At 42.2% G+C, this 12,130-nt stretch overlaps 1 protein-coding gene across 2 annotated transcripts in view; it reads right to left on the bottom strand.

Moving 5' to 3' along the window:
• The window catches only part of ASAP1 (ArfGAP with SH3 domain, ankyrin repeat and PH domain 1), a 299,002-nt gene that overhangs the window by 83,744 nt on the left and 203,128 nt on the right, over positions 1–12,130 (bottom strand). For both annotated transcript variants that reach the window (XM_045005497.1, XM_045005498.1), the window contains exon 16: positions 1,228–1,391. In XM_045005497.1, coding sequence (XP_044861432.1) covers positions 1,228–1,391 — 164 coding nt within the window. The remainder of the gene's footprint in view (positions 1–1,227; positions 1,392–12,130) is intronic.

The raw sequence follows: 12,130 nt of genomic DNA, 5'->3' as shown, positions 1-12,130 counted from the left end.
CAGTTCTCACATCATGTATGTTGCAAAATGAGCATGTTCAATGCGTGACAGCAACTTAACAGCAACAACATGGGCAGATTAGACAAGAAAGACAAGTGGTTCAAAATGAACCTCATTCAGTCTTCCTTGACCAGATAATTACATGCCCACTATGTGAAGTCTTGAGTCAAGAGTTTAAAGCAAAAAGAAAGAGGAGAGATGCTTGGGACTTCATTAAAAAACAACATGGCAAAGGTTAATAAAAAATGTTTCCTCAGATTTCCAGAGATTTAAACTAAACTATTTATCATCTTTCAGTACTTAAAAAGCAGTATTTTTCTATGGTTGCAATATTCTACTTACATATCTATCAACCTAAGCATTTCTAATGTACTCATCATTGTAGAATGTAGCTACCAGTATAATATTGGTATCTGCTACCTGCCAGAGACATTATTCTTCTATCTTTCCCAGTCCTCCATTCTGAGGAACTTCCTTATGATATGTAAGCAGCAGCTATCAAGCAGTATAAACTTAGTAGCCCAACAATGATTTATAACTCTTAATTGTCCTCAAGCTCAGACAAGGGAAAACGACTGACCTGTAATTCTGCTGCTCTGAAGATATCATTCCGAAAGGATTCTTACACCGAGTCTTTGCTTCCTGGCACAAGACTGGAAAAACTACCAAAGCTCTGAAGATTTTTGGCACCAATGGGTAAAAGGATAAAACACAAACCAGGACACCCTATTGACAGTTGTGTCAAGCGCTTAGTTTAATTGCAAATCAATAAGGAGATGTTGTGCATCATCCTATTACCATTGTCCTTAGGGTCCAGAAATTTTACTTTGGCAATTCCACGTGTCTCATGCTATGAAGCTGAGATCCAAGAATAAGACTCCTGGAGGATTACATCTTCCTTAATCACTGCCTGAGCATAACTCACATCCAAGCAGCTTACAAAAACAGTGTTGCCAAGCAATTTCCATTCCATTGCAATAAGGATCTGGAGAGAGTGCAACAACATCAGCAGTTCAAATCCCACAATGGGGCTTGAACTGCTGAAACTGAGTGCAGACAACACGCAACAGTAATGAATGAGACTCAGAACACTTGCTCTTTTAACTAGGGTTGAAGGCTGATTTAAATATTGCTTAGAAAGTTAATCCGCACTCTAAATTTAAAAAAAAAAAAAAGTTATTTTGCTTGAAATAAGACATTTGGTGACATTCATGTAAATTAAGATACCTGGTGATCCACAATCACAACAGACTTCATTTCCGGGTAATCTCTGTATATCATCAATAATGGCTTTTGTTAGATCCTCTAAACTGTTTTCCCCCGTGCTCTGCTCTCCGCGGAATGCCATGTTTAATGCTTCTTCTTTACTGTTAGTCAATACTGATATCCATCTAGTATAAAATGAAGGGTTTTCATGAAGATTGTTTTGCAAATACAACTTTACCTATAAACTATAGCAAGTCTGCAGGTGAAAGAACAGGGTAGACGTGGAGGGGAGGGAGTATGCTGGGGGAGAGACTGAAAAGAAAGAATGGGGGAAGGGCAGAAGTAAAACAAAAATGAGAGAAGGAGGAACAAAGTAAAACAAGGGGAAAAGATTTTTAAATTGCTCATCAAAAAGTGTTTGAATTAATGTACTGGAACAATGTGTGCCATCATATGTAATTCCTGGTTTCTGCAAGTGTGTTAGAGCCTGGGAGTGGATAGAGACTAAGGGCCAGATTTGGAACCTAGGTACCTAGGCTCTTTTGAAAATATCACTAGACACTTATCTGCATCTTTAGACACCTAAATTATTTTAAAAATCTGGCCCTGAGTTTTTTTCTATAATAGCCCATACACAAGGCCTGTGACGGCCAAATAGATTGGACAGGTCAGGAGTAAAAATGGGACAGGATTTTAGAAAAGAGGAGAAAGATAAGAATAGAGAGTAATGGAGTAACAGTAGTGGCCAACATTAAGATTGTAACTGGTAAAATGTGATCTTACAGATATCAACCTGCAACTTAGTCAAGTTAAAACAAATCAACAGATTGTTAAAAGTTGTTTCAGGTATTATACCTGGCCTGAGTCTACCCACTGATTTTTAAGGGTCATACAACAACATTTCCCTATTTTTAAAAGTGTATTTCTCTCACTTGCTGTTGTGTGAAAGACCCAAACTAATAGGGGACATTGACTGACAGCTTTTACAAGGGAATTAGAAAAAATGGCTACACACTAAGTGCTGTCTAATATATCAAATGAGCAAGCTGAAAAAAACAAATCAAAATAAGAACAAAATCCAGGTTTTTTTTCCTTCAATCCCTTTCAGCTACAGTAATTGTTTGTTACTTGGAGCTAAAGCAGATAAAATAGTACACGTCTAAAAATGCTCTAACTCCTCTTAACCAATTTCCTGCTTAGATATTTCAACTTTCTATACTCAATGTGTGATTTTTTTTTTCTTCAGTGTGCTGTAATGTCTAGGTTCAACCGAATGGACTGATGATGAAACTTTAGACTTAATTTCATAGCCTCTAGATTGCACATACTAACATGTGTAGGTAACTTTAGAGACATAAGTAGTTTAATGGGGTACTCATATGAACAACGTTACATCATAAATATTTGCAGAATCAGAGCCTGAATTTGTATTTGCACTCACATATGCACTTTTTTATTTTGTGATTAATGCACAAAAGATGAATCTGAGAACAAACTGTCTTTCCAAAGAACTTGCAAAGGAAGGTTAGTAAAAGCAAGCTTAACATGTCCCCTTCCCTCCCCCTGGGAAATGTAAGCATTTCCAGTATTTTCCCTCCATAGTTCTGTGTATGGAAAACAATACATGTACTACACATAATCTGAATTTGTAAAGTAAAATATATAAACACACTCTAGGTGGCAGTCATTTGCAATTTTGCTGATGAAGACCAGTTTGAGAAAGAAAAAGGAAGTATTCTTGGTTTCTGATATTAGCATAATCCAGATAAATTTAGGTAATGTACAAGCTGAAATATTTGTTCATTTAGAAATTGGCAACTGGCTTAAAGAACTTGTCAGCAACTACAGTCATTATAGTTCCAATTTAATTGCAATTTGGATAAATAGATTAACATCCAACCTCAAATATACCATAGCAATTTAAAAAAGCAACTTTCAATCACTATTAGAAGTAATGAAAATTAGAAGAAAAATTGGATGCATGAGCTGACCACAGGTTTGATCTAGTGTTTCAAGCATTCTTTTATTTACTACAGATACATACAGCAATAGCAATTCTCTTTTTATTCCTTTTAGCCAAAGAAATGAAAAATTCCATATAGCTGCATATCACCTGACGCAATCTCTGTGTGCTGTAGCTAGAGATTATCAGCAGGGCCAATTTAACACAAACATTCATGCCATTTATATAACAGAATTGATCATCAGCACTCCAAATGGCAGAAATATAATACATACACTTTTCACTGAAGAACTCCCTCCCCCGAAACCTCAAACCAGTAAAATGGCATTTTAACCCAATATGACATTACCAGGTGTCCTATGGGTCTCTATTTTAATCATAGCTTTGTTGTTTTGTACAGTTTCTGTCTGAAGTACACAGAATGCTTCTGCTTCACTGTATGAAGCCGCTGGACTCAATGTAATATGCAAAGATGATCAGATATAATTTTATAGTGTTAATGAAACCGGTTGCACTTGTCCAATCTTATTATAGACCAGGGTTCTGCAATCTCTACCACAATTGAGTAGTTGTCCAGCTTTCCATGTTGTTTCTTTTTCTCAGGTGTCTAGATATTGGACAGCTTTCTGTTTTCTCCGAGGACTCCCTTATTGCCCACAGGTTTCTGTCATTGGTCTGTTTTGGGGGCTGTGTGCTGAGCCAAGTAGCCTGCTAGGCTAGACTGAGAACTTGCTAATGAGGTTCTAGTTTCCTATCCTCTGATTCCTAATCCCTTTAGGATCCCTTGACAAGATGGCAGGGATAATTCAGGGAGAACAGGAGTTCATAAAAACAGCTTCTAAGCACCTAGAGGAGCTAGCAAACAAGGAAGTTTTGCAAGGGAGTTGAGAGAGGGACTGTGGGACCCAGATACACCTAATAAAAATCCTTTAAACTTAGTACAATAACCACCCCCACACACACAATAAAATAAAATAAAGAACAAATAAATAAATCCTGAAAGACTAAAAATAATACAGGCAGAAGTCCAGCAGTATAGTGAACGGCTATCTATTTTTTTGTACTGGATGCAGCACGTAGGACTGCATACGTGTACATTCAGTGCAGGCCTTCAGAGACAGACTTCGGGCTCTTGAGACCAGAGTGGCTGAACTGGAAATGCTAAGGGAGACAGAGCGGTATCTACAGAAGATTTTCAGGGACACAGCAGAGTGGTACTACCCCCAACCTGATAGCCTTTCTGCTGTTAAGGAGGATGAAAGTCTCAAGGAAGGAGAACGTCAAGCTAGAACAGAAGAAAATATTCCCATAACTGGGACCCTTACTTCCAGATAATGTCCTGGTATCCTCTCGCACTGAGGATACCTCTCTGGGTGAGAGGACCCCAGTTATTAGGAAGAGACAAGTAATAGTAATGGAGGTTTTAATTATTAGAAATATAGACAGTTGGGCTTCTGATGATTAGGAGACTGGCTCAGTGAATTGTCTGCCAGATGCGAAGGTTGTGGACCTCTTGAGACATCTAGATAGACTTATGTGCCATGTTGGGGAGAAGTTGGTGCTCATGGAACATGCACGAAAAAAGGACATAGGGAAAGGTAGGAGAGAGGTCCTGGAGGCCAAATTTAGATTAAAATCCAGGATCTCCATGGTAGCATTCTCTGAAATGCTTCCAGTTCCACATGCAGGTCCAGAAAGACAGACAGAATTACAGAGTCTTAATGCATGGATGAGATGATGGTATTGGGAGGAGCAATTTAGTTTTATTATGAACTAGGGAACCTTTTGGGAAAGGAGGATCCTATATAGGAAGGATGGGCTCCGCTTAAACCAAAATGGTACCAGATTGCTGGCACGAAAAATTAAAAAGGTATTACAGGAGTTTTTAAACTAAGGGCTGGGGGAAAGCACACGGTTTGGACAGAGATGCACACAGTTTCTTTAGGGGAAAATTTATTAAAGGGGATACTCTATATCCTAATAAAGATGAGAGAATATAAGTTGAGAAAGTACAGATAAGAACTGAAGAGAAACTCTGAAATGAAAAAGAGTCCCACTCAATTACATCATATGTAGCCAGACAACGAAATATTAACAAATTTTGTAGGTGCTTGTGTACCAATGCAAGAAGTCTAAATACTAAGATGGGTGAACTTGATTGCCTGGTGTTAAGTGAGGCTATTGATATAATAGGCATTAAAGAAAGTTGGTGGAAAGATGATAATGGGACATAGTAATAACAGGGTACCAAATATATAGGAATGACAAGAGTAGGTTGCACTGTTGGGGGAGTAAAGGAAAGGAACCATAGAGTCAAATATACTAAAAATCTTGAATGAATCAAACTGAATTATAGAATCTCTATGGATAAAAATTTCATGCTTGAATAATAATAAACAATAATAAAGCAGTAGGAATATACTATCAACCACCTGACCAGGATGGTGATGGTGACTGTGAAATGCTCAGAGAGATTAGAGAGGCTACAAAAATAGACAATTCGGTAATAATGGGGGATTTCAACTACCCCCATATCCGGACCAGATACAGAGATATAATTTCTAGACAGCATCAATAACTACTTCTTGGAGCAGATATTCCTGGAATACACAAGAGGAGAGGCCATTCTTGATTTAATCCTAAGTGAAGCACAGGATCTGATCCAAGAGGTGCATATAGCCAAAGAAGTTACTCACCTTGTGCAGTAGCGATGGTTCTTTGAGATGCATCCCCCAATGAGTGCTCCACTGCATGGGTGCTCCACTGTATGGGTCCCTGCGCTGCTGATCAGAGAACTTCAATAGCAGTATCCACGAGCACCCCCACCCCCACTGTCTCTCCTTGTGCCCTGCCATGAGGCTAGTCAGTGTGCACAAGCTAACCCCCCTCAGTTCTCTCTCTACCGCAGAGTCATTGACAAGAACTCCAAAGTAGATGGGAGGAGGGTGGGTTGTCCTATCCCTGCCCTGGAGCAGCAGCATGGACATTTCTTGTTCAGGTAAGTGGCGAACAAGTCTGTGTCAGCATCCTCCACCGCCTGAACAGACTGTGAAGCACTACTGGGTATAGCTACTATTCATGGTTTTGTGGGAATTTACAATTGAGACTGTCCGCCATCAAGTTTTGTGTACCTGGGAGGTAGGCCGCTGATAGCGTGGGAGATGCACCAGTTCCAATAGTCTCATCACTTCTGCACAGAGGGAGGGAGACTGGGCTCCATCTTGTTGAGTTATGTAGAATATACAGGCAATGTTGTCTGTTAGGACTTTCATGTGTGACCCTCTGATCAGTGGGAGGCAATAGGTGCAGGCATCCTGACCACCCTTAGCTCAAGGAGGTTGATGTGGAGGGTATCTCCATGGAAGGTCACTTCCCTTGTGTTGTAAGGCTGTTTAGATGTGCGCCCCACCCTAGGAGGGATGTGTTGGTGGTGAGAAACAACAAGGGAGGATTATTCATGAAGGGGATCCCTTTGCTAATGTTGGCTGGGTCTTTCCACCAGTGTATGGAGGATTTTACCCTGGTGGGGAGTGCCACAAGAGTTGTAGGCAGTCTGGCTGATATTTATGGACTGTTTTGGACAGCCTCTGTGAGTGTAGCCAGAAAGAGTAATCTGTGCTGAGGTAGGAGGGCCCTGGTGTCTATAAACTCCAGGTGCTGTACTGGAGTGAGGGTTGATTTCTGGGTGTTGATCTATAGCCCAGCTCTGTAAACAAGTACATTGTGGATTTGATGACTCAGTGAGTCTCTTGGAGAGACCAGGCTCTAAGGAGGCAATCATCCAGGTAAGAGTAAATCATGATCTCTTGGCAACATAAGCGGGTGGCCACTACTGACAGAATCTTGGAAAATACTCTTGGGGACAAAGATAACCCGGGAGTACCCTGTGATGGTAGTGATCTCGTCTCAGGGTGAATCTGAGAAATTGCCTGTGAGTCGGTAACATTGAGATGTGAAAATTTGCATCCTGGAGGTCGAGGGCTGAAAATCAGTCTCCCTGTTCCAATGCTGGAATGATTATTGCTAGTGACCATCTTGAATTTCGGAGCTTTGACAAACTTGTTGAGAGCACTGAGGTCTAATATGGGTTTCCAGCCCCTTTCCTCTTGGGTATTAGAAAATACCGAGAGTAGAACCTTTGCCTTGTAGATGTTGAGGTACTGGTTCTATGGCTCCTAACTGGAGGAGACTGTCTACCTCTTGTCATAATAAACTTTTGTGAGAAGGGTCCCTGAAGAGGGACAGGGAAGGCTGTTGTGGAGGGGGCAGGGAGACAAAATAGAGTACCCATGGTAAACAATCTCTAGGACCCGAAAGTCCGATGTCATATGCTCACAGGTGCTGCAGAACACTGCCAGATGGTGGCCAAAAAGGTGGGTAGTCATGGTAGGCTGTAGCAGTTGTGGAGAATGGACTATCGACACCTCAATCAACATGTCAAAATTGGTGTTTAGACGTGAAAGGCTGGGCTGAGGAACATTGCTGACCTGACAGTTTACATCTGGAGAATTTAGTTTTCTTTCTCTGTGGCTCGTAGTATCGTTGAGCTGGGCACTGGGAAGTTTATGGCTTATGCCGGAGCTGTGGACTAAATTTTCTCTTTTGTCCAGGTGTGTAAATGCCCAGCATATGGACAGTGGCCAAAGAATCCTTCAGTGTGTTAAGGGTGGCATTGGTTTTCTCCACGAAGAGCTTAGTGTCCTCAAAGTGAAGATCTTCAATGGTTGCCTGCACTTCCTTTGAGAAATCCGACAGGTGGAGCCAAGAATCACATTGCATCACCACCACCATGGAGATGGATCTGGCTGCAGTATCAGCCATGTTTAGGGTGGACTGTAGCATTGTCTTTGCTACTAGCTGCCCTTCTTGGATGATGGCCTTAAATTGTTTGTGATGTGACTCGGGCAGCTACTCAAAAAAATTGTTCAATTTTGAGTAATTCATGCAATCATATTTCACTGTAAGCGCTCGGTAGTTGGCAATTCGAAACTGAAGCATGGCCAAGGAGTACGCCCTCCTGCTTCCAGTCCCTACTGTAAGTAGTGGACCTCATATGGTGTTGACGGCCATGAGAATTGATGGAGTTGGTTGGAGAGTGGGAGAAAAGGAACTCTATTTCTGTAGGCCAGGATGTACTACTTTTTGTCTGATTGCTTGCAAGTTGGTGCAACCGATGCTGAGGTCTGCCATATGGTTCTTGTGGGTCAAGAAAGGCCTCATTGATAGGGAGGGCTATTATTGAGGATGAAGTGGAGGATGTCCAGGACCTTGTGGTGTGTGTCCTTGACTTCTTCCAGAGTTATCTGGAGAGAGTCAGCCACTCTCTTTGAGAGGTCCTGGAAGAGGCGAAAATCATCTGCCAGGGATGATGGGGGAGGCATGACAGCCTCATCTGGGGAGAAGAATAATATAGTTTTTGGGGTGACCTTCCCCTTGACATCACCCTCGCACTCCTCCAAGATTCCTTCTGGGGGCTCTGAAGCTCTGGAAATTTCAGCAGAGGAAAGGTGCCTCAGGGGCTTCAGTGTGGGACTAGAAGCCTGAGAGGGATGGGGCAGTATGCAGCCCAGGAATCCCCATATGGCCACTGGGCTGGCAGTGGCATGGAGCCTGGTGGTGGTGCCCATGGGATGGCCATACCAGGACGGTGACAGTGGGGACATGTAAGGATATGCCTGGAGGACCTGCTGGTATCAGGCACTGTAGGGGGCTTGAGATGAGTACTGAGATATCCCCTTCTCCGGTCCACTATCCAAGTCCACACTGGAGAGCGGGAGAGCATGGCAAGGCAGCAGGAAAGACTCCCATGTCAAGCGAAGACTCGGTACAGAGGTCCAGTGCCAAGGAGAGACTCTGGTACATCAGCTAAATGGAGGTCCCTCGAGTGCTGGAATTCCAGTGGTGCCAACTGGCTCAGTGCTACTAACGGTGACAGGGGAAAGATATTATCTGGACTGGTTGTTCAGGTACAGAAAGAGGCATTGGTATAGATGGGACATGGCACACCAGTGGTGCCTTGGAGTGTTTATTCCTGTCCTCCTCCTGAGGTGCTGTTGACTTGGTGCCCACACCCATTGGGTCTGTGGGCACATCAATGGTACCTGCTGCCATAGTCTTCCTTGTGCTGTTGGTACCAGGTTTGGCCTGTCTCGGTGCCGATGGTACTGAGGATACTGAGCATGTCAGGGGTCGTTTGCAGCTAACTCATGGATCACTGTGGGGACTTCCCACTCTCTTTTTCAACTTATAAGAGGGGTTGGTGGCTGATTTCTTCACCCCATGGCACTTTAATGTTGAGGGCTGTGGAGAAGATTTACGTCTTGGCATGGGTCCAGAGAAGGTCTCAAAGCCACCTCCACGAATATAATCTTTTGCCTTAGCTCTGTCCTTGTGAGTCTGAGATCTAAGCTACTGGCAAAAAGTCCACTTTTGAATGTGTCCTTTCAAGAGGCAATGAATGTACCGTGAGTGTGTCTGCGATGAAGATAGCCTCACTACAGGAGAGGCACTCCTTGAAGCCTGGAGAACCGGGCATGACCCATTTCGGGGGGAAGGGTCCCCAACAAGAAGGGTGGGAAGAAAGAAAGTAAATTCTATCTATACACACACACCTATATCTATCTACATATAAGTATAGATATACTTTAGAATATAAGGAAAAAAATAAAACACTAGATTACTACTAAAAATAGGCTCTAGGCTACAAAGAAAGCATGAGGTAATAGTCGCTAACAGACTGTTAATTGCTCCATCTCTAGCCAGGTGCGGTAGAGAAGGAACTGACGGGGTTAGCCCGCGTGCATTGACTAGCCTCGTGGCAGGGCATGAATTTCTCTGATCAGCTGTGCAAGAATGCAAGTACACCTACAATAGAGCTCTCATACAGTGGAGCACCCACAGGGACACTACCTGAAGAAGAACCACTTGGCAACAGCAACCGTAACGTAATTAAATATAACATCCTTGGGAGGAGGGGAATACCAAAGGAACCCACCACAGTAACATTTAACTTCAAAAAGGGGAACCACACCAAAATGAGGAAGCTAGTTAAATGGAAATTAAAAAGGAAGAGTAACAAGAGTGAAATGCCTGTAAACTGCAGGGAGACTAATTAAAAACACCTTAGTAGAGGCTCAAACTAATGTTATTCCCCCAGCATTCTCACCCCACCCCCCGCAAAATGGCAAGAGGACCAAAAAAAAATAAAAATGCCACCATGAGTAAACACCAGATTAAAAGAAACAGTTAGAGGCAAAAAGGCAACCTTTAAAAATTGGAAGTCAAATCCTACTGAGGAAAAGAGAAAGGAGCATAAACCCTGGTAAATCAAGTGTAAAAATATAATTAGTAGACCAAAAAAAGAATTTGAAGAGTAACTAGCAAAAGACACAAAAACTAACAGCAAAAACTAACAGGAAGCCTACCATACAATCACTGGGGCCACTGGATGATCGAGGTGCCAAAGGAGCACCGAAGGAGGACAGTGCCATTGCAGAGAAGCTAGATGAATTCTTTGCCTTGGTCTTCGCTGCAGAGGATGTAAGGGAGATTCTAAGGTTCCCACATTGGAACCATTCCTTTTAGGTGACAAATCTGAGGAACTGTCCCAGATTGAGATGTCAATAGAGGAGGTTTTGGAATAAATTGGTAAATTAAATGGTCACCCTGAACAGATATTCACCCAAGAGTTCTGAAGTTAACTCAAATACAAAATTGTGAAACTACTAACTGGTATCACTTAAATCAGCCTCTCTACCAGATGACTGGATGATAGCTAATTGTAATGTTAATTTTTAAAAAGGCTCCAGAGGCAATACTGGCAATTACAGGCCAGTAAGCCAAACTTCAGTACCAGGCAAATTGGTTGAAATAGTAAAGAACAGAATTATGAGACGCACTCATGGAGAATACTCAACACAGCTTTGTAAAGTGAAATCATGCGTGTCAGAATTCTTTCATGGTATCAGCAAACATGTGGACAAGGGTGATCCAGTGGATATAGTGTCTTGGACTTTCAGAAAGCCTTTAACAAGATCATTCACCAAAGGTTCTTAAGAGAAGTAAGGAGTGATGGGATAAGAGGGAAGGTCCTCTCATGAGTCAGTAACGGGTTAAAAGATAAGGTAGGAATAAATGGTCAGTTTTCACAATGGAGAGAGGTGAATAGCAGGGTCCCCCAGTGCTGTTCAACATATTCCTAAATGACCTGAAGAAAAGGGGTGAACAGTGAGGTGGCAAAATCTGCAAACAATACAAAATTATTCAAGATAGTTAAGTTCAAACCTGACTGCAAAGAGTTACAAAAGGATCTCACAAAACTGGGTGCCCGGGGAACAAAATGGCAAATGAAATTCAGTTGATTAGTGCAAAGTAATGGACATTGGAAAACATAATCTCAACAATACATATAAAATGATGGTGTCTAAATTAGCTGTTACCACTGAAGAAAGAGATCTTCACGTTATCAAGGATGGTTCTCTGAAAACATCTGCTCAATGTGCAGTGGGAGTCAAAAAAGCTAACAGAATGTTAGGAACCATTAGGAAAGGGTTTCATAATAAGACAGAAAATATCATAATGCCACTATATAAATCCATGGTATATCCACACCTTGAACATAAGAACATAGTGATCAATGGTTCCATGTCTAGTTGGCAGCTGGTATCAAGTGGAGTGCCCCAAGGGTCGGTGCTGGGGCCGGTTTTATTCAATATCTTCATTAACGATCTGGAGGATGGTGTGGACTGCACCCTTAGCAAGTTTGCAGATGACACTAAACTGGGAGGAGTGGTTGATACGCTGGAGGGTAGGGATAGGATACAGAGGGACCTAGACAATTAGAGGATTGGGCCAAAAGAAATATGATGAGGTTCAACAAGGACGAGTGCAGAGTCCTGCACTTAGGACGGAAGAATCCCATGCACTGCTACATGGGACCGAATGGCTGGGCAGCAGTTCTGC

The sequence above is a fragment of the Mauremys mutica genome, chromosome 2, assembly GCF_020497125.1.
Source record: "Mauremys mutica isolate MM-2020 ecotype Southern chromosome 2, ASM2049712v1, whole genome shotgun sequence".
Taxonomy (NCBI): Eukaryota; Metazoa; Chordata; order Testudines; family Geoemydidae; genus Mauremys; species Mauremys mutica.
Note: the sequence above shows the minus strand (reverse complement) of the source record. Positions and strands in the feature narration are given on the sequence as shown.